The sequence below is a fragment of the Colletotrichum tamarilloi genome (genome assembly GCF_030869305.1).
Source record: "Colletotrichum tamarilloi strain Tom-12 chromosome Unknown Scaffold_3.1, whole genome shotgun sequence".
Taxonomy (NCBI): domain Eukaryota; kingdom Fungi; phylum Ascomycota; class Sordariomycetes; order Glomerellales; family Glomerellaceae; genus Colletotrichum; species Colletotrichum tamarilloi.
Genome location: NW_026849386.1, coordinates 671677 through 693240, shown reverse-complemented (window position 1 = coordinate 693240; position 21564 = coordinate 671677). Strand labels below are relative to the sequence as shown.

Below are 21564 nucleotides of genomic sequence, written 5' to 3'. Positions count from 1 at the left end.
GATGGCAGGAAGGTCTACCCATTCAAAGCAGCAATCAAAGTCGACTTTTTTTTCTAGTGAAAATGAAACAGCCAGGCGAGACTTCCGAGACACGAGGGATGCTGTCTCATCTGCACCGGCAAGCCACGAGCACCACATTCCAAGTAATCTGACATGCAGATGCATTGCGAATCAGCTCTGGGCCAGCCTACACGCACGAAGGTAAAGGCCCGCACAGTCTCGTGGAACCAACACACTTTCGCCCTACTAGATATTACTCGAGCAGCGCACTGACAGGAGGGAGAAGGAGAAGGATGGAAAACGGTCCGGACTCGACCTTCTGGAACGTTTGCCCGGGCATTGACATATGTAGTCACACCTGGACAACAAAGAGGACGTCAGAGGGCCTGGTTTTCCCTGGCTGGTGCTTTTATTTGGCCTCATCTCATGCTGGCCTCTTACTGTAAGTTGACAGCCCTGGCATGGTAAGTCTCATAGCAGGCCATTCCCCAATGTGTGGGCAAAGCCACTTATATATCGCTAGACGCCACGGCGTTAGTCTGGAATCTTTTGGTGATTTGCAGTCAAGCAAACCCTGCCCAAGTTCAGGTTTTGCTCCGATAGCCTACTCGTTCACTTCATGTTGCAATCTCTGACGAGCTCTTGTAGTACATTGAACATGGCCATTTGAGCCTTCAACACTTACCCCTACTTCCTTCCTGGAGTTCCATTACATGGATAGCTAAATCCTCAACGTTCCCACAGCCGATGGTACCAAGAAATCCGTTTGGCAATTGCCTCCAGTTACATGGGCAGGACAGCAGGCTGTGTCTGACATGGGTACATCGGATATTCAGAACATCTGCCGGTGACATGACGGCTCTAGAAATGTATCGTCTAAGCCCCCAAAGATTGCAAATACTCGGCTCACCGTCAGCGTCAGCCTCATCCCACAAGTTCGCAGGGACGGGAAGGAGCCTCGACTGTGCAACATGCGCCTGTAGTTTGGCAACAAGGGGGGTAATGTTTCCTACTGCATGCAACTTTGGTGGTTTGCTACAAGGCCAGTGGGCAAGCTATCAGTGGATAACAATGGAGCATAAAAGCAAATAGGAACCTTTACTCGAGCGGGATACCATCCGTCATGAATGATACTCGAAAGTGCCCAAGATACAGCAACGTCCAATACGAGAGCAAAACACAAGCACTCCAAGGAAAGTGCCCACTCGTAGTTGGAAACGGGCAATCCTGCCACGCCCTGTATTGTATACATACAGTGGGGAACACGGCGGGTGTGCATCTTATATATGTGTGATTTGACAATTGATTCCCACCAACGCGCGCTGAAGTGTGGCTTCGATGATGATCTGATCCTCCGGATCCGCCTGCAACGATCGACGGCAGTGCAGCGCCCCCAAGTCGAGCACCCCCGTCCGGCGAGGAAAAACTTTACACAACACCAACAGCAGCAGCAACAGGCGAGTCGGGAGCTGTTTGGCCTTTTTGGATCTTTTTCTTTATTATCTCCACAACAATGGGCTTCATACCAAGCCGGGGTTTGGTCTACGATTACCAACATCCACGTAACACAATGCACCGTGTCGTTGTGAAGTGAGAAATGTTTCCGTGGTAGTATCATCGAGGTCGCCCTGAACCTGGTCCAAATTGCCTTGTTCATGATACAACCCCCCGTACCCGGAGAACTCTATATGGCCTTCGTTGGTTTAAATAACGCCCATGATGATGACCTAGCTGACCGTTTGTGCCGTCAAATCATGATAGAAGGATTTCGTAGACAAACGCATGATTCAACTCGGGCGCTCTCGCAACGTATCGTCAAAATTCCCCAATTTCCTCTGGTCTCTACGTGGGTCCACTCTGCCATACCTTTGGGGCCTTCCTGAAGGCGTCCAAGAAGGAGCGCCTCATAACGGACTTGACCTAAGCTACGTACAGGGAATTTCGATGATGTTTATATGGTAAGAGGACGTAAGTTGGAGCACATTTAGCTTGAGCAGACCTCCATGCTCCATATAAAGGCCTTCGATAGAAGCCTATCAGTATCTAGTCTCCATTCTCTCTTCATGGAAAACTGGAAGTTGATGATAAACTCTAAACATGGGTGAATCTCAACCTTCCTTAAGGAAAAGGCCTGAGATAGGGAGTGGAGAAGATGGTTACGAAACTGCATCGAAAGTCCAGACTCCCCTTCCGACCAACGCATACATCCAACCGTACACAATGTCTTTGAGCCCTGTAGACCCGAGACGCGATATAAGTCTTTCACAATGGGGAGGGATCTTGCGGAGCTGGATGTCGTTGATCAAGAATCTTCGTAGACTCCGCGTCACCCAATTTATCTACCCATACTACGCGAGGCATACCCGCACTTCCCCGCGCGCATTCCGAGAGAATGATGGTTTCGTGCTACGTGATGGGCAAGTTCAGCGTAGCGATGGCTTCATCGACAAAGGGTTTAGCTTCCTGTTGGTGATGTGTGTCCTACGCCAAAGCCCCCTAAGGCATCTTCAAAACGCCAACTGCTGTAGGCCCAGCAAACGAAACTGGAGAAACGATAGCCGGAAGACAAATCATATGCTCTGAAGGTGAGAACCTAGCATCAACATTCGCCTTAGAAATTCATTGCTCTCGAAGAAATGTCAATTTCATACGTTGATACGACCCAGGAAAGTTGGAAACCCCACGGTAGTAAGGAATAGGCAAGTGGTTGCAGGAGTGGGCGCTTCAGTATCCTTTCGTTCGTCATCTTAAGCGGTGTTGGCAAAGGAGCAAGTCACCGTACCCAATTAGCAAAAAGACTATAGCAAAAAACTTCTTGAATTGCAACGAGTCTCGAGGAAACAAGTCCTATTCCCTGGACATTCCCAAACGCCGGCGCTGAATATGCTTTAATCGTCCTCCCCAACTAATCCTTGCAACACCCATCTGACACACCATCTCCAACAGCTACTTCTTTTTATCCGTATTCATACAAACGCTTCAATGTCCAATACCGCCAGCGACCCAGTTGTTCCATTCCGGGTTGCCAGGTGGAGGGAAAAGGCCCTGATCTTGCTGTTGCGCTGCGGCAGGTTGACCCTGCTGCCCCTGCTGTTGAAGTCTCTGCGCCTCCTCCTCCCTTCGATGCTGCTGCTGCCTCTGCTGCCTGTAGTAGAGAAGAAGCACCAGGGACAGGGCGAGGAAGACGATGATGAGGCTCTCGGCGATGCCGTCGTCCTCCAGCGGCACGCCGTCTGGGCCCGTACCGCCGATAGTATCATCAAAGATGTCTTCATAGTACGGGTCGTCATAGAACAGTTGGTCGTCTTGAAGGAAGTTGGCAATCCACTCGCTGAGTGACCAGTCCTTCTTTGGTTCTAATGTGTGTGGTTAGCCGATGTGTATCTCGGTGAATGCGCCGTGTTGACTTACTAGGATCGTCTTGGATTGAGTGAATCGGGCCGTGGGTGAACGTGTTCCATGCGCTTCGGAGGCGGAGCTTCAGTAGACTCAAGGTGACAGGAAGATAAGCCTCCTCATTGACCTCGAGCGCTTGGTCGTAGTATCTCTTGGCCAAGTGGAAGTCTTGGGTCAGGCCAATGCCATTTTCGTGCATCCAACCAAGGTTCCAAAGGGCCTGGGCACTCTGCGAGTAGTCCGAGGCGCCCGTGTAACACTGAACGGCCTTGTTGACGTCCGGCTCGGAACCAATTCCGTGGAAGTAGTAGTCGCCCATCTTGACCTGAGAGTCCACGTTCGACTGCCTGGATGACCTCGTCCAGTACATGAGGGCGAGTCTAGGGTTGTTGAGTAGGTTGGGGCGGGTATGCTGCTGAAGACCGAACCACTCGGGAAGCGGCAGCCAGTCGGGTATTTGGAGTCGTGACTGGACAGGATCAAGAATGAAAGCGACGTTGTTCTGCGCGCGCTCATATCCTTGCTCTGCTGCCATGACGTATTCCAAGAAAGCGAGCTCCTCGTCACCGTAGTAGTAGGCTTGGTTCGCCTCGGCCCACGAGGAAACAAGCGGCTCGGCCTTTTCGGCAACGTTTTTGTAGTAGCCCAAAGCCATCGCGCACGTCTTGTCGCGGCCCACGCCGTTGTATACCATCTCAGCAAGGTAGTAGTGAGCCTCGATCTGGCCATATCTGGCGGCAAGCTCGAAGTAGTTATTTGCAATGCGGACGTCCTCTGCGCCGCCCTGGTCCAGGTAGAGCACGCCCAATTCGATCTGGGATGGCGCGTAGTCCTGTTCCGCTGCCGCCTTAAAGAGGTCGGTGGCCATGGCAACATTCTTTGGCGTCCCGTACCCGTAAAGCATCATGAGACCGAGTCCATGCTGGGATTGGGCATCTCCGTGAGAGATGCCTCGCTCAAACCATCTCTTTGCTTGATCAAAGCTCTGGTCGACACCATCACCACGCAAGTACATGCGGCCAATGAAGCCAGCCGCCTTACTCGCCGTCTTCTCGATACCCTGCTTATGGTTTTCGATGATACGGCCGTCCTTACGCCAGTACCGTTTCGCTACAGTGAAGAAGTACTTGCGAGCAAGGTCCAGATCCCGGTCGAGACCCCTCTGCCCCTCGTAGTAGATCCTTCCAAGGTTGTAAGATGCCTTGGCGTCGCCCTTTTGCGACATGAGATCGAGGTACTCAATCACATCATCAATGGCGGCATTGGCGTCGGAGTTGGGGCTCACTTTGATGGCGTTCATACCGGCACTCGAAGCGCTAGCACCCTCGCCGTAGACACCGCCAAGCTCATCAGCGATACGATACGACTCAACCACCCAAGCCATGCCGCCGGGTGGGCCCGAACGGTACCAGTCCATTGCCTTGTCCGCAACTCTCTTGTAGTACTTGCTTGCAGCCTCGCAATTCTTCGGCGTCGCAATGCCGCTGTGATGGCGGTAGCCAATGGCCATTTCCGCGCGTGTGTCGCCCTGCATCGCTGCAAAAGTGTAGTAGAGGAGCGCCTTTGCCTGATCGGGAGCAACAACATGGCCAATGCCAGTTGCATAGTAAAGACCAATCATGTACTGTGCCGTGCGATTTCCGTGGACCGTCGCGAGGGTGTGGTAATGATCGAAAGCAACCTTGAGGTCTCTCGGGTAGGTGTAGTTGCCATAGAAGTTCATCTCCGCGAGAAGGTACAGCGCGTCCGTGTTGTTTTTCAAAGCAGACTGTTCCAACAGCTTCACAGCCTCCAACAACGGACCTGTGACCTTGGTCTCCTGTGTCTGGTGGCTACCAGGAACAGGTGCAGCCTTCAGGCTGGGCACGACTTTGAGGGCATATCGGAGCACGGTATAGACGACAGTATAGCGGCGTTCACGTCTGGGGTAGGTTCGGGGTGGTAGCTTGATCAGTTGTTCGATTGCGAGTTCGACTAAGTCCGCTCCTATGGGAAATCAGCTCTGTTAACCGACATTCCCCCCACCATCGCGAATAGTGTACATACCGGGCTGCCTCGGAGGTGGGGTGTGGTGTTCCGGGATAACATCCGTTTGTACTTTCGCATGCTTTCCTTCGCTGCTGTCGTGATTCTTTTCGTAGTCGTTCAAGACCTTTTGCTCGTCGACACAGAATACAGTTGCTGCCTGCAACAGCACTTGATGATATGTCAGCTTACGTTCAGCCGTTTGGATTCAGTGACTTTTAACTTACGGCCTAGCCAGAGCAAAGAACGCCTCATCTCGAACGGTAATTATGTGCCAAATTCGAGCGCAAAGTTCCGCGACATGTTATATCTCACAGATATGCGGTGTCGGGAGAGGGTTTGTTGGTATTCCTAGCAATTACGCAGCTCGATGCTTTCAGAACAGCTGTCCTGGCTTTAGGTCCACGTAGATGGAATTGGGAGCTCCAAATGAACAGGGATAGTCCACTAAACGAGACTTGATTGGTCGCTAACTTAGCCGGACGCCAGGTACGCAATACCGCTGTAAGCGGGCACTAGTTCTGAATGCTGCGTACTTGTATAACGCGGGGGTTTGCATAAAAACGCTTCTCCATTGACCAGTCCTCCAATACGCTCACTGGTGATTCTTGCTCAAGTTTCTACGAATTTCATAATCTGCAAAATTTCGATCTCAGCCGGGTGGAAGTGATAAGGCGGGCGGAAATCTTCAAACTTGTCAAGACCATAGAGGAGAGGTCAAATTTTGAGCTGTCTAAACTGTGTACCATCGACGCTCAGTAAGTAGTTGCAAATCTCAGTTTTTGGTCAAGGGTCCATGCTCATATAAGCCGTGCACCAAAGGTCAAGGTGCCGTGAAAATGTACAACCTATCTTGCGTTGACGGCCATAGATTTGGCGATGTCTATGTTCTCGACATTCAGCGCCTCAACGCTGGTCTGTCCGCCATCTCATCAGATCAGAAACTCAGTCTCTTCGATCCCGCACGAGTGGGACAGGGTCCGATCAAGTCATACCAGACCAACCATGGCAACTTGACATGCCTTAGGACTTTTGACTGGCAAAACTCTATCGTTTGCACGGCGGGAGAAAATGGGGAAGTCTCAGTCTGGGATATGAGGGAAGCGTCAAAGCCGCAGGTCGCTCATTTTGCGGGTATGTTTTCTCGCTCTGAAATATCTAACGAATCTCACTAACACAACGTTCAGCTACTCAGTCGCCCATCTTGTCTATGGCTTGCGACCCTAGGAGCAACACAATAGCACTAGGCACAGAGTTCCAGAACCACACCGCATCCGTGCTACTCTGGTAAGCCTTCCTTGGATCACGACTACCCACCCCCGCCCGATTACACAGAACTCCTGACACATCCATAGGGATATCAGAGCCGGCCCGAAGCAGAGGCTCCAGTACGACGAAGTCCACAGTGACGACGTCACAGAACTCCGCTTCCACCCTTCGGAATCTCATATCCTCCTCTCGGGATCGACCGATGGCCTCGTCAACGTCTATGACACACGAATTTCGGACGAAGATGAGGTCGTTGTCCAGACGTTGAACCAGGGCTCTGTCCACCACGCCTCCTTCCTCAGCAACACCGAGGTCTATGTGCTGACTCACGACGAGAAGCTGGCCGTGTACAGCGTCGCGGAGGATTGCGGCTCTGGCGCGGCTCTAGTAGACTTTGGCGACGCAAGAGAGACACTGGGCTGCCAGTACATTGCCAACATGACGACAAAGGTTGACGGAAGCGGTGCTATCGTCGGTGCGGGCTCACAAGAGTAAGTCTTGTTGACGAATTGTTCCCAATGTTTGGCAGCGTAACTAATAAGTGAACCAGCCGCCAAGTCTTTGAGTTGGTACACCTGTCCCGTACCGCCGAAGGTAGCTGGGGCTTCGATAGGGCGAACAGCGTCGGTCTGCCGGGGGGCCACGGCGAGGAGATCGTTCGCTCGTTCTGCTTCTACGATGACGAACAGGTTGTCTTCACTGCTGGAGAAGACGGTAACATCAAGGCTTGGAGGCCCACGTAGGTTAGAGAATCGAAGAAAGCAAAAGTAAAAAAAAAAATAGAACTTGAGAACGAAAGTGAATTGTTTTACGGCTATGCTGCTCATTGCGTTTGGGTATCATGGTTTCCCCCCTTTTCGTGTTGCCAAAGAAATTCATCCCCCGAGTTAGCCATACTTGTCGTGCTTTCCCTTGACCTTCAACATTAATAACTGCTCATGGTAATCGCCCTCCCTTCTCGCCCTCTTCAACTTCCTGACTTCGTCGTCCTCGAGTCTGCGCCCAACCGCTTGTTCAAGCTCCTTGCGACTAATCTTTTCCTTTGCCTTTTCTTCCTTGTTCGCTTTGAGCCGCGGCTTGAATCTCGCTTGCATCCTGATACGCCACGTGGTGTTGAATGTGATGGACTCTTCGTCGCCTCTGACGTCCGAGGTGGTAACATTGGGTTTCGGCGGCTTGACGGAGAGGAAGGTATCGCGTAATGTCTGGACTTGGAATGTGCCAGGGGTATCCGCCGTTGCAATGATGTTGAAAGACTCTAATGGTGAGACGGCCGCCGATGTCGCTGACAGCACGCCGTTCTTGTCGCATCCCAGATATCTGTGGCTCGTTAATACATGGCTCCCGTCGACAACCTTCTGCAAATTATTCTTACTGTCCGTGATGGCCCTTGAACCTGAACTGCTCCGTCCCTGTGATCCTGTTCGCAACCCACACCTGCCGCACGTCGTGCGGCTCAGCCGTAGACGGGTTGCCATCGACGATATTCTCGATCCCAAGCGTAAATATCTTGCCTACGGCATCGCACGCCAAAGCAGTAGGGGGCTCCGTCGGCAAGACGAACATGACGGGTCCGACAACATCCGTCACGGCATCGGCAGACACCCAGCTATCGTCGTCATCGTCCGCGTTCGTCGTCGAGGCGGAAGCTCCGCCGGTTCGGGCAACCTCCCCGCCCTGCGCGTCGCGGTCCTGGGCCTCGGCTTCCGCGCGCTTTCTCTTCTTGGGCTTCTTGTCGCCCTTGAAAGACAGGGGCTTGACCATCGCGTTGTATCGCTCGTGTTTCGTGTCTCCCCCTCCGCTCGCAGGACTCGATGAGGAAGGTGAAAGTTGCGTTATCTTGATGCGGTTTTCGGCGATAACCGGTAGGCTTTCTTTTTGGCCAATCTTGGGTGCGTGCTTGACCTTTCGAAGTCTGGGAATGGTGATGAGTAGAGTTCGAGGGACGTTTGAACGTTGTGATTACATAAGGGGCTATCTGTGCCCCTCCCCCACCTTTTAGGTACTGACCCGGCAGGTGGTATCGCGGAAGCTTGTCGATGAGCCTACGATCTGGCTGGATTCCTTCTTGTTTCATTCGTTGCTACCTTTAAACTTCTACAACTCAGACAAACACCATGGTTCAGATCGCACAACCGGTGGTTGTGTCTCTCAACGACCTTAAGGAGGGTGAGTACCGTCGAGCAGGATCGTAGGATGGAACGGACAACAGCTTACATGTGAAATTCACATCATAGGCAACATCCCCTTCGAGACTCTGAAAGAGGCCTTTGGGCCCGAATCTCTAGGTATCCTGGTGGTCAAGGATGTGCCGCCAGAGTTTACTCATTTAAGGCACCAGACCTTATCTTACGCATCTTACTTGGGCAATCTCCCTGAGGAAGAGCTGGGTACGATGCAAATTGCTACCCGTCTGCCCACCACTGCTTACACATGAGCAGTCAAGCTTGAGAATGAAAAGGCCAAATACCTGACGGGCTGGTCCCTGGGTAAAGAAACACTCAAGAATGGCCAAGTTGACACATTCAAGGGTTCATACTATGCCAACTGCGCATTCTACGTTGATGCAACTCTCGACTGTGCTAAGCCGACGGCCGAGTTTAACCAGAATAACTTTCCCGAGTACCTCTCGCCAAATATCTGGCCTTCACAAGACGTCCTTCCGGGGTTCAAGCCGAGTGTGGAGAGTCTTTGCCGAGTCATCATTGATGCGGCCGTTTTGGTAGCCCGAGCATGCGACAGATTTGCCGAGTCTGAGATCCCAGGATATACCAAAGGGTACCTTGAACACGTTGTCAGTACATCGAACACGACCAAAGCGCGCCTTCTGCACTACTATCCGCAGACGAAGGAGGCCCTTTCCAAGATTGGTGCAGCCGACGATGACTGGTGAGCCACTGGATTGTGACCGCCTTCAGAAATCCACTAATAGATACAAGGTGCTCGAGACATAAAGATCATGGGTTAGTCGGCCCCTTCTAGCAACGATGCTGCTGGTACTAACACCCTCGGTAGATGCCTGACTGGTCTGACATCTGCCATGTTCATCGACGAGAAGGAGACTTCTACCGTGGTACCTGAAGCCACGAACAATACGATAGCAAGCCTACCACCTTTGTCGGAGCTGGCCGCGTCTCCCGATCCGTCAGCAGGGCTGTATATCGAATCGCGGGGCGGAGAGACGGTACAGGTCAAGATACCGCGGGACTGCATCGCTTTTCAGACCGGCGAAGCTCTAGAGCGCATCACGGGCGGCAAGTTCAAGGCAGTACCGCACTTCGTAAGGGGAGTCAGGGCAGCTGTGAGCGACGGACGCGTCGCGCGTAACACGTTGGCCGTCTTCACCCAGCCAAACCTTGGCGAGGAGGTGGACAATGAGCAACACATAACGTTTGGCGAGTTTGCGCGGGGCATCGTGGCCAAGAACACTGTAACATAAGAGTGTCATCGTTCCGCTGATGAGAGTGTAAACGAAGCATGTCAAAGGTCACAGTCGGCTTGTTGATTGCTCCGGTGTATGTGACTAGTAGTCGAGTGTAGCCGACCCCGATGTTGGATTTGTCAAGATTGTTCGGGGCCACACGGTGGGGTACCCGACAGCAGGGGCCCGGCCGGTAGTCCCGGAGCTCGGTACTTGGTGTTGAAGGGGCCAGTCTATACTCCGAAAGGCAGCTCGGAGCCGTAGCTGTATATTCCAAATGATAGACTTAGAGGACTAGCCAAGCCGAGGCCCAAGAGGCGCAGAACGATAGCGCATGAATTCTCTAGAATTGCGTGATGCTAATGGTGAGTTTCGAGGTTGCTCAGTCAGCAAAGCTTTCGTGCGCTTGCATCATGATTGCAAAACCTCACCTATTGGCAGCTACTCTGTGGACAAGGAGCTCTATCAACACCCGGAAGCTACCCCGCCCCCGCCGCCTGCTCCAATGGGGGCCTTTCGTCACCACTTCTGTCAGGTAAGGTATCCGTATTGCTGCTGCTGGGTCACCTGTAGGTATCTCATATCCCCCAGACAAAGCTCCATGAAGCTCCCCTCGAACGTGTTATTAAACCTGACTCGACGCCCAATCTTTGCGTCGTCTCTATTCCCACTCATCACATCCTCGAGTTCGACGATACCACTCACCAGTAGAAACACTGCCCGCCTCCAACGCAACATAAGCACCACCGCCACATCCCGTTTCCGCTACACATCACCAGCAATGGCCGTACCGCCCAAATTCGCAGCTCACAAGCTGACCTTCGGAGCGGAACCCAAGCCCTCGGCCGACGGCGTCCCCGCGCAGCCGCACACCATCGAGCTCTACCTCGACTACGTCTGCCCCTACTCCGCTAAGCAATTCAACACATTTTACAACGCCGTCGTGCCCGCCATCCGCGCGAACCCGGCCTGGGCCGCCAACCTCGAGGTTATCTTCCGTCAGCAGGTCCAGCCCTGGCACCCCTCGAGCACCTTGGTTCACGAGTCCGCCGTGGCCGTCGTCAAGACCGCGCCCGCCAAGTTCTGGGCGTACAGCGACGCCCTCTTCAAGGCGCAAAAGGACTACTTTGACGCCAACGTCGTCAACGAGCCGCGCAACGAGACGTACAAGCGCCTCGCCAAGCTCGCGGGCTCCGTGGGCGTCGACGAGAAGGCGGTGCTGGACCTGCTCGTCGTCTCGGACAAGCCCGACGCCGAGGGCGCGCTCAACGTCGGCAACGGCGTGACCAACGACTTCAAGGTGCTCATCAAGCTCGCGCGGTTGACGGGCGTGCACGTCAGCCCCACGGTGCTGTTTGACGGGTACCCGAACAACGAGATCAGCTCCGGCTGGACGCTTGACCAGTGGAAGGAGTGGCTTCAGAAGAACATTGTCTGACTTGAAGGGCGGCGGGGTTCGGCGCGGGATCACCGGCTTTGAGACGATGAGGTGCTGTTTGGTGCTCTGTTAGCTAGTAGGGAATCTGGCAGGGTTTCCAGGTTGGATTCTCATAGTAGCGGTCTTCAGTCACGTCAATCATTTAACCTAGCATAGCCAACTTGTGTCCGAGAGTCAATCAAATAAGAAGAAACAATAATTCATGCCAGTTGCAGCTCGTGACGATTAATTGTTATCCTCATGAATTTCGGCGATGTTGAAATGTCGTACACCATCCGGGCGCTGGATACCGATTAAGTCAAGTCGCGTCGCGTGGGGAAAAATTAATTAGTACCAGGGAAGGTAGATGCGTGCAGTGACCTCATCCGACCTCAGCATTCTCATCTCACCATCAACCTCTCACTCTCCCTAATCAACCCATTTCACTCACTCACTCACTCTTCCCCTTTTCCCTTTGGACAACCTCACAATGTCCCTACTGCGGCTCGCCTTCATACGGCAACCCCCACAAACGATACGAACCCTCCCCACGATACGCCAATGCGCTCTCCGTCCTACCCTCCGGAAATCTCTTCTTCAGAACCAGCAATGTAGCCTGAGACGGCCCTTTGCCTCCGCACCACCGCCGCCGACCACGGCCCCCCGGACCGTCACCACACCACCGAAGCCGAACTTAGCCGGCGCCGGAGGCTCTGCCGGTCCCCGGGCCGGGAACCCACGTGAGTAGTAGACCCATTCATACTTCATCTCACTGTCTCTGCACACAAAGCTAACGGTGACCTACTAGAACTGCCTGAGCGACTACTCATCTACCACGCCGGCACCGGTCGGACGGCCTTTCTGGCCTTTTGGAAAATCACCACCGTCTTCTCATGCGTCTTCTTCTGCTTCGTAGCTGCTCCCAGCTACGTCCGCGCCGAAGATAAGACGCTTACTGAGGCAGCGGGATGTAAGCTTCTCACCCCATATCTCACTCACACGTTGACTGCATTCCCATCCCATCATTCCCTATTCTCCTCCTCATAACCTCCCCCTTTGCTACACAAACCTCACAGCATCTGATGTTTCCAAACCATTCTCACATCCCATAAACCATCGCACACATACTAACACCCGATCCAGTGGCCGCCTGCGGCATCATCCCCTTCCTCTTCGTAGCCTACACCTCGGCCCCCTTCGTAACCTACATCTACCTCCGCCTACCCCCCTACGCGCGCCAATCCCGCGCCCTCCTAGAACGCTACGTCCGCACCCTCCCGCCCACAGCTCAACTCGAGATCGGCACAATGGGCCTCGCCACCCGTCCCCGTCTCACGGCCGTCACGGCCGCCGAGCTCCGCCCCGTGGCCGCGGACAGCGGGCCCTTGGCCACGCGCCTCGGCATCGTCACACACACCAAGGACGTCTCGGCGCTGATGGCGAAGCGGAGGTGGTATCACTACCGCCCCGTCGGCCAGTTTGGTATCAATAGCGTTGAGGCGGGCGGGAAGACGAGCAGCAGTGGTAGCAGTGGCGGCGGCAAGGGCGCTAGTCATGGCGTTAATGATGGGTGGGTGTGGAATATCGTGCGCGAGTCGCTGGGTAAGCGCAAGTGAGTAGGGCGAAAGGGTTGGCCAGTTTGCCAAGCGCGTCCCACCATGTATTCGAGACTCTCGAGTCAAGGAGAGAGAAGTGCCGGTCAGGGTGACGGTAGCATTGTACGATTCAAGCAAGACCGAGAGGGGGCGAAAGTGTACATACGCACGTTCTGCTAGTCGTGTACGGCGCTCTCTGCGTTGTCAGATTATCTATCTAGAAGAGGGTGTGCCCCTGAGGGTGGAGGCGTGGATGATCGGAAGCCCACGCGGGGATTCCGGTATTCATCACGAGTGGCAAAACATCACGTTCGATATTGATGCCGGGAGACAAACAACATCGATTTGTATACTATCAAACAACAACAAAAAAAGTTACAGGTGATGCCTCACCCCTTCCCTGGCGCAGACGCACTGCCACTAGTCATTCGATTTCGCCACAGTCTAAAAGCTGCTGATCGAGTCAAGGACTTAAGTCGCAATAGGAGAGCTATTTTGGACCCCGTCTAACGGTAACGGTAGGATCGAATCATCGTAGCATGTTCCATAATGTGGTGGAGGGTATTCGTACTTTGCCCATATAAGAGGCGAAAAAAAGAGAGTGCTCTACCTAGGTTGAACCATGTTCCGGGAGGCAATCGCCATCGCACGTTTTTCGACGCTGACAACCTCGGGATGTCCAAGTTGCCTTCCTCGTCCAATACTCTTCCCACTTGCCCCTCCAACTGGGTCCCAAACCAGGGGTTTTTCTCGTGTAGAGTGTGAAAATGTTGGCTTGTTGGTTGTCAGGAAACATGAGGGGAGAGATGTAACCATAACCATGCTGTGAAAGGGTCTAGAACCAACACACTCACAAACCGAGGCTAATAACGAAAACGAGCTGACTCTGCGTCTGCCGGGGCCACAGTTCAGCCCCAAAGCCCCATTTCCAGCCGTCACCACCACCACCACTGGGAAACTCACGGCGAGGAATCCGTTGGCACACCACCATCTCTACAATACGCTGGTTGGCTTTGCTCCTCTCTGCCCTCCCTCTTCGGCCACCTCCGTCCGTCCGTCCGTCCGTCGCCGTCGCCGTCATCCGCCGCCGGAAGACGGCCTCCGCACCTGTTACCTCACCACACCCATTTGTATCCGGGCGCCGAGTAAAAACCCGAAATATACCTATCACTAAACTCCGAAGTCATTCCGTCGTACACAATCTCACACACCCTCCCCCTCTTCTATGTTGGTGCCAGTGGGATGGAAGGTAGGTAGCCAGTACATACGTCGACCGCCCCCCGGGAACCAACAAGTTACCCATATCTCTGGAATTGCCGATGCCTCATTATCGCTGCCTCACCGTGTACTTTACCTGTGAGAAAGAGCAACCTTTCCTTCACTCTTAAAACTCGGCATCCGGCAGTCGCATCTGGTACCATACTGCAAAAATATGTTGAAATTCAAAAGGCGAATGAGGAAGAGCGCATAATGATCAACCCTATCATCCCGATGCAAGTACGTGTGCACTCGGAGACCGGGCTGTCAACGCCCGGGTAAGTCACTAATCTACCCGTAAAGCAAATCGGGACTCAATAGTAGAGATGAAATTGTGTCTTGGAACTCTACCGTACCTTCGAGTGACTTGCCATTATGCTTGTGTCATGTTTTGCAAAGCCCACGAGGGAGGGAAGGAGGGGAGGGGGGGCAACATCGCTTTCAATGTTTAAAGTCCGAAACAACAAGACGCAAGTCAAAGGATGCAAGTACGCATTCCAAAACGACATCACCAAGCTTGACCGTCGGCCACGCCGAGAAACCTCAATCCCAACAAGAAAGTATGAGAGTACGCAGTCAAAAAACATGAGACGGAAAAGACAAAAGCGGGGAAACCCGTGGACTATGAGGATCCTCCCCAGTCTACCTACCTTACAGGAAAAAAAGATGCGATGAAAAATGGAAGCAAGATTCGAGTCTATTGGACCTGCATGTCCCAGATCACAGATGGTATGCATGTGAGATGGACATCCACACATCCTTGGAATGTCCTTCCCCCCCTTCTCTTCATCCAGCCCTTTGCAGTTTGCACACCCCTCTTCTCAGAGGGATTCAAACCCCCCTCACCGCTGCACGCCACGCATGTTCTTGCGTCAACTTTCCCGCGCATTTCACACCTTACATCGGCGATACAGGAACCCGGTCTGGCCGCCGTTGCGCGGCCAAAAGAAAGAGACTACCTTACGGGGTTTGGTACACTAGGTACTCGTAGGCGACCATCGTTGCAAATGTTAGAAAAGACGTGCCAATGCCAAACTCTAATAGCGACCTTATCTCGAAACAACGTCACCCGTGGCCTAGGCAAAGGGGTTGCAACGATACTCGCTCCCACACTCCGTACTGCATACTTGATGTAGGTAGGTATGGCAAGGGCAAATCTCCAACAGCTCCAAACATCTCTTTTGCTTCCCGCCGCTTGCTCCCATCCATCCCATCCATCACTTTGGGAGAGTTCATCGAACCCGACCCGAACGAACCCGGTCCTGGCTGCGAAACGCGAGGCACAGATAACTACATGCCCCTACTCAGTACCTACCCACCCATGCAATGCCAGCGCGGTGCAGACTGCGGTGAACCCAACTCCTTGGCCGATCTGGTACACGTACCCACGCGATGTCTCTCTCCAAGGACTCTTCAAATTTTTGAACTCACCGTCCTCGTTCCCTGTCCCCCGTCATTCGAATGAGTGACGAACATGGACTGTTCTCGACCCTGCCCATCACTTTTTGCGTGTTAAATTTAACCTTTCCTCCTGCGTGTACTCCGTAAAGGAACACACCCCCCGGACCCGTCGCCAAACCCTACACTGCCTTACCTTACCGGCAATCGCTCATTGCTACCAACGGCAAACCACAGCGGCAATCGTCGTCATTGCGAAGCGAAGCAGAAGCAGAAGGGGAAGACGACGAGAAGAAGCTAAATTATGCGGTTTTCGTCAGCGGTGATGTAAGCTTGCGACTCAACCGTCTCACCACATTGAAGTTTCCAAGCGATGCTCTTCCTCTTTTGGGCCCTGGGTCCTGGCTCCTGGCTCAAGGGTCCCCCATTGAATGTCACTGCTCCCCACACTTTCTCTCGCCGATCAAAAGAGGCTCGAAACTACATACCCAGAGCTTTCCGAATATATGCCCCGACATCCGACTCCCGGCTTCCGCGCCGTTGCGTCGCTCTTCTTCTTCATCTCCAGGCTCCGTCTGCGGTGCGGCGTGCTCTACGGGGTACGGGGGAGGCCAACGGAATAGCCGAGGACGACATTGTAAATACTTTTTTCGTGTGGGATAAAACGGGCAGTCGTAAGTACTAGGTAGCTGTTGCTGTATAAGCGAGGTCAGACGTATCACGTAAGTAGGTATACCTACCACCCCGCTGTGTAGCCTCAAAAAAAGACAAAAGAAACGCTTTTGCCGACCGCCGAGACAATATACACTCCGTACCTTGGCTTCACCTTAAAACCTGTCGGTCAGCCCGTTTGCCCCGTCAAGGCTCAACGTTGTTTCCAGTGGAGGTTCCCTTTTTACTCGCCCTCTGATAGCCTAAGGGTGTGTGTGGTGTGTGGGTGTATGAGTGTTGCGTACCCGCGTATAGGGGAAAAAGGTCTTGTTTTTTTTTCTGGAAAGGAAGTTGAGACCATTTGCTTATGCAAAGTGTATTTGGGGGTGGACGTCTTGCTCAACGTGCGGCTGAATGAACCCTGTGAACAAGTCAACATCAGATGCCGTGGCCAATCAACTCGTTCAATCGCGAGACTTTGCGACCGCTTTGGGGACTTCCCGGTAGGAGCTCTCTCGCCTCGGGCACCTCACGTACATACACCACACCCAGATCTACCCATTGTCGACTTCCCGTCTCACCCCCCTTTCAAACGTCTTACTCCTTGCTTGCCAAGCAAACGATACAGCGAATGCCCGTTTCTGCGGGTTGCCTCTCGTTTTGCCCGTGTCTTATTCACTTCACATTGCTGCTAGATGGTTTGAATTTGTATGCGCGCGCAAGGTGGTATCATGTCCGTATTGATCGGTCCAAGTCAATGGAAGCAACGAAACTCTTCTCTCTCTCCTCTTACAGTTACTTTTTTGGGCCTTTCCATGATTGTGATAGTAAGCAAACAGGACTCCTCGTTCGCGTTGCCAGGGTGAGCGCCGTCCGTACGCCGAACCGAATTGGGCCGCGTCGTTGGCTCCGTCATGAGGCAACATGCCAAATATAGTAATACAGTCCAGAAATACAGACCAGGACACCGCTTCGCCAACCTTCCCTCTCTCTCTTTCTTCGCACCGTCCCGAAAAAACAAAAGCCTCTTGGGAGCCCCATTCCCGGCTGGGGGCCATGCTTCCGAAGGGGCATGAGTGACGCCGGCGCCCGACATGGATCTTCCGTTGTGTTCCCCTCCTCCTCATTTTCATCGTAATCGTGTACATGTATTTCGTCGCGAGAATAAACCGTGTATAAGGCGAACGAGGACCGTAGAAAGCGAAAATTCCAAGATATGTACGTGAATCGCTGTAGCTGAAAGGGGCACCTATTCGTCGGTCCAGAGGCGGTTCGCGGAGGCACCCCATAGGCTGGCAAGTGTTGTTATGAACCGGTAAATCGTCGTCGCTATACCAAAGGTGTAAAACATCCCGTAGATGTTGCCGACAAGAAGGTTAGGTAGCTTTGCAAAAATCAATTTGGAAATGGCTCATCGCCGTTTCATCATAGGACCACTGCCATCGTAATCCCAGGCCCGCTTGAGACCGCCTTCGTAGACACTGGCCACGGACTCCTGCCACATCGCCGGCGAGACAAAAGTCTGCACGGGGGCTGCAGAGTATTGTTGCGCCAACTGTTGAGAGGCCACTGGGAGAGTAGCATTGACAGCCTGAATGTCTTGGAGAGACGGGGCTTCGGGTGCACCTGAAGACGGAGAAACACTAAGCGAATTGGACTGGGGAGGCAGCGTCGAAGGCTGTGGTTGGACCTGAGGCGTACCGAAAGACGTGTTCCATTGTCTGTAGACATGTATTAGCGGGTGCCTTCGTTGAAGTATGTGATTGTCGACAACAACTTACTCAAAAATACGTGCGGGATTCCACGCTGGCGCATCCGACAACGACATGGTTTGCTGCATTCCCGGCGCTTGGGAACCTTGACTTGCCATCATGACGAGTGACTGTATAGCAGGCGAGTCACTCTTGGTATCCACAGGTCCGGCAGAAATAGGAGGTGTGATGGGGTGGCTGGTATAACTGACTTGGGAGTGTTGAAGGTTCTGCGTGTCCAACTGGTGGTCCAAGGAAGCAGTGCGTGCCATACCCGGCCTGTAACCCCTTGGAGGACTGGAATGGTTGGATGATTGGGGGCTGCCGTAAGGGAAGCTGGGCTTGAGGACAAAGGGTTTCCTGACATCAGCAGAAAACGCTTCGCGCACCGCGTCGACTTGCTTCTGCAGGTCGGCCATCGGCCAAACCGACATGACCCTTTCGAGCACTCGCATGTGTCTCGTGAAGAACTCTCTCGCATCAGTGTTCAGATCAGGGTCTGGGGAGACGACGGCCACCTGTGTACCATAAAAGTTAGAGAGCCAGTAACGGGGAATCGCAGATCATAACCCACCAGATGGAGTACAATGCAACACAGTCCACAGTAGACGGTGAAGCTGAACCCACGAAGCATACACTGCAGTCCAGGGAATCCGAATGAATTCAAAACAGCCTCCTGGAGCCGGCATAGAGCCTTAGCAGAAGAGTAGCAGATCATCATGTGCTGTTTCCATTGTCCATCTTGCGCGTTCGGGTCCAGGAAATTCAGCTGCGGTCGATGAAGCAGAATCAGGGTTAGATAGTAGTAGGAATGCAGGTTGCCGATGTAAGGTGACGAAAGCCATGGCGGCGAGCCGTCGGGCGGGAAAGTAACCGACAAATCCGCTGGAAGATCATTCAACCAGGCATTCAAGGCCGGGTTGAGCTGCACAAACTCGGGGTCGACGCCCCAATCCTTCGTCTTCTTCTTCTTGAGATGGCCATAGGCCGTGTTCATGCGGCTGACGTTGCGGACAATTCGTGCGAAATAGGTGAAGTTACGGGTGATGTGGTACTCAGAGTCGTCGCCTCCAGGGATTGGGCGTGGGACGCTGAAATCGATGGAATCCAGCTCCACGGCGAGATCAGTACGGCCTAAGGGAATTAGCAAATTCTCACAAAACGTCGAGAAAGACCAAGTGCCAACCTTGGGGAGAACCAATCATGGTTTCGCACACAAAGATAGACTGCCAGATTCGACTCTTCATCTGACAATCCAAGGGAGAAGAGCCACACGGCCTTCCCGCTTGATGATCCGTGTAGTGCTCGTCCAGACCAAGATCCTTACCCATCTGAACGCACTGGACAATCGTCATCCACGAGCGGTAGTAGTAACCGCGCTTTGGTGCTGCCTCCCGAGCTTTCAGGATGAGGAGCAGGGCTTGCAAAGTGCTCAGCCTCGGTACGTCCATGAAAGAGTCGGCGTGCTCTGTCATGGTTGTTAGCCTTTGCCTATCCAGCTGACGAGTGTTTTCATACTTGTTGCCAAAGCGAGCCACTGCTGCCCTTGGGCAGGGTCGTCGGCTAGTCTTCCACCCATGGCGAAAAGAGCTTCGAGAATGAGAGGCGATACGGATTCTCTGTTCGTATTCCACTGGTGATAGAAGACACTTTTGCTGAGAACAGGCACGTAGGGATGCACGTGGCTGAAGAAGAGATCAAAGTAGTGCATGACCGTCTCGTCATCCGGCATTAGTTCAGGTGGGATGCGAATCTTGAGGCCTGGTCCGGTGATAATTGGCGGAAGAGGAGTCTTGTACTCCTCATCCTCAACGGCGGGCTCCTCATCATGCAGAAAAGAGGCCTTGTTCCTCAAGTACGGCGCTGTATTACGCGTCAGTAACTCTACTACGTACGGAAAGCTGCGAGAGAGGGCCTACCTGTTCCAGCTTCGTTGACCTTCAGGGAGCCCAGAAGATCAGCAAGATCTGATTGCTGGTAGGAACCGTCATTGGAGTAGGTGTCGGGAGGGGAATCTGGGCGTTGACTCTGCTGGAGAGGCGGCGTTGGAAATACGTTGTGACCGGTGTAAGGCTGCTCCATCATAGAGGAAGAAGGAGAAACCGTGGTGTAGTGCATGTTATGTTGGTGGACCTGCTGGTCGGAGTAGTGGACGGGTGGAAAGACGTTGGGATCTGAATATGCGCCCTGTGCAGCATACATCGAAGGGTTGGGCTTCTGGGCCCCTGCCATCATGGACTGTTGCTGCATAGGAACTTGCTGGCGGAAGCTGTTCTGCAGTTGCGATGAGGCGGCAGCGAACTCATCCCCGACGGGCTCATAGGCGTCGGTCGAGGTGCCATCGTACTGGCCATTGGGGCGCACACAATGGAGCTTGAGTCTGATACACGCCGAGCAGGGCCAGGTGTTCGTTGTGGCCGCATCGCACTTGATCTTTCTTCTTCTGCATCCTTCACAAGCTCTCATCACTTGATTTCATCAGTTTAGCTAGACTGCACGCATAAATCATTTGTCCAAGGGAAAGTGAGCATACCCTTCAATCGCTTATGGCGATTGTGTTCATCCACGAAGACATAATCTACAGAAAGGCACATTTGGTTAGACAAGACGTTGTGGGCAAACCGGAGCGGAGGGCGGTAGAGGTGGAGGTGGATGGCGCACTCTTTTGGGTTTCCCGTTGAGGGAACTGCTGCGGCGCAAAAGAGAAGCTGCCCATCTGGGAGCTCTGAGGCAAGATGCGCCTCACGGAGGGATCGTTTGACATTGTGATTTGGGCGTGACGAGTCGATTTGTTGGTAGCGGTGAGGTCGTGGAAGTAGCCTCGAACGGAGAGCGGAGTCAAAGAAGCGGTTACATTCAAGCCGGTTGCTTGAGTTCTGGGTATGCGTAGCTGGCGACGACCGTCCCGACCTGGCCGCGCACTCGGCGGCTCTTGCTCTCTCTCACTCGCGCTCGCTCGCTCGCTCTCACTCTCACTCTGAGTGAGTCCTTCAGTGCTGGAGATGTCGGCGACTAGACAGACGTGTCTTGTGCAAAAGACTTGTTGGAAAAGAGGAAGTTGTAGGAAAAGAAAGTACCAGAGGGGAGTTGTGTCTCGAATTTCTCTCTCTGGGAGCGCGCTGGGCTAGGAATTGTCCGGATTGGTGGGTGATGGTGAGGGGGGTACGCGGGAGAAGGTCAAGCCTTATTATGAATGGACGACAGGTCCCGGCGTGAGGCGTGAAGGGTTGACGTGGGTAGACCTAGACGGGGAGGCGACCGGGGTAAGGAACAAGATCTGGGCTGGGTACACACAGGCAGGGTCATATCACTGAGCTGCTGGGGCCCAGAGGAAACCGATGTTCGATGATGGATGCGACCAGGAGTCGATGGGGGGAGGGGGGC

At 53.4% G+C, this 21564-nt stretch overlaps 8 protein-coding genes across 8 annotated transcripts; 5 read left to right on the top strand and 3 right to left on the bottom strand.

The window, feature by feature from the left end:
* Positions 1 to 2979: 2979 nt before the first annotated feature.
* CTAM01_01391 (uncharacterized protein) lies at positions 2980 to 5676 on the bottom strand (the record flags this gene model as incomplete). The annotated part of the gene is made up of 4 exons (XM_060517433.1): positions 2980 to 3356; positions 3412 to 5382; positions 5443 to 5592; positions 5649 to 5676. 4 exons carry the CDS (start codon positions 5674 to 5676, stop codon positions 2980 to 2982), a joined length of 2526 nt encoding a protein of 841 aa, XP_060387894.1.
* Positions 5677 to 6260: 584 nt separating this feature from the next.
* Positions 6261 to 7433, top strand: CTAM01_01390 (WD domain-containing protein; the record flags this gene model as incomplete). Its single annotated transcript, XM_060517432.1, has 4 exons — positions 6261 to 6555; positions 6609 to 6708; positions 6777 to 7181; positions 7241 to 7433. The coding sequence occupies 4 exons, from the start codon at positions 6261 to 6263 to the stop codon at positions 7431 to 7433; spliced, it is 993 nt and encodes a 330-aa protein (XP_060387893.1).
* A 144-nt stretch (positions 7434 to 7577) lies between these two features.
* On the bottom strand, positions 7578 to 8454 carry CTAM01_01389 (uncharacterized protein; the record flags this gene model as incomplete). Its single annotated transcript, XM_060517431.1, has 2 exons — positions 7578 to 8010; positions 8066 to 8454. 2 exons carry the CDS (start codon positions 8452 to 8454, stop codon positions 7578 to 7580), a joined length of 822 nt encoding a protein of 273 aa, XP_060387892.1.
* A 353-nt stretch (positions 8455 to 8807) lies between these two features.
* On the top strand, positions 8808 to 10129 carry CTAM01_01388 (uncharacterized protein; the record flags this gene model as incomplete). Its single annotated transcript, XM_060517430.1, has 5 exons — positions 8808 to 8859; positions 8928 to 9080; positions 9132 to 9579; positions 9630 to 9653; positions 9706 to 10129. 5 exons carry the CDS (start codon positions 8808 to 8810, stop codon positions 10127 to 10129), a joined length of 1101 nt encoding a protein of 366 aa, XP_060387891.1.
* Positions 10130 to 10892: 763 nt separating this feature from the next.
* CTAM01_01387 (uncharacterized protein) lies at positions 10893 to 11549 on the top strand (the record flags this gene model as incomplete). Its single annotated transcript, XM_060517429.1, has 1 exon — positions 10893 to 11549. One exon carries the CDS (start codon positions 10893 to 10895, stop codon positions 11547 to 11549), a length of 657 nt encoding a protein of 218 aa, XP_060387890.1.
* Positions 11550 to 12018: 469 nt separating this feature from the next.
* CTAM01_01386 (uncharacterized protein) lies at positions 12019 to 13144 on the top strand (the record flags this gene model as incomplete). Its single annotated transcript, XM_060517428.1, has 3 exons — positions 12019 to 12268; positions 12337 to 12498; positions 12672 to 13144. The coding sequence occupies 3 exons, from the start codon at positions 12019 to 12021 to the stop codon at positions 13142 to 13144; spliced, it is 885 nt and encodes a 294-aa protein (XP_060387889.1).
* A 1449-nt stretch (positions 13145 to 14593) lies between these two features.
* CTAM01_01385 (uncharacterized protein) lies at positions 14594 to 15516 on the top strand (the record flags this gene model as incomplete). Its single annotated transcript, XM_060517427.1, has 3 exons — positions 14594 to 14658; positions 14780 to 14948; positions 15295 to 15516. The coding sequence occupies 3 exons, from the start codon at positions 14594 to 14596 to the stop codon at positions 15514 to 15516; spliced, it is 456 nt and encodes a 151-aa protein (XP_060387888.1).
* Positions 15517 to 17840: 2324 nt separating this feature from the next.
* Positions 17841 to 20944, bottom strand: CTAM01_01384 (uncharacterized protein; the record flags this gene model as incomplete). Its single annotated transcript, XM_060517426.1, has 8 exons — positions 17841 to 18150; positions 18211 to 18698; positions 18755 to 19314; positions 19367 to 19648; positions 19699 to 20043; positions 20100 to 20648; positions 20714 to 20758; positions 20803 to 20944. The coding sequence occupies 8 exons, from the start codon at positions 20942 to 20944 to the stop codon at positions 17841 to 17843; spliced, it is 2721 nt and encodes a 906-aa protein (XP_060387887.1).
* Between the last annotated feature and the right edge of the window lie 620 nt (positions 20945 to 21564).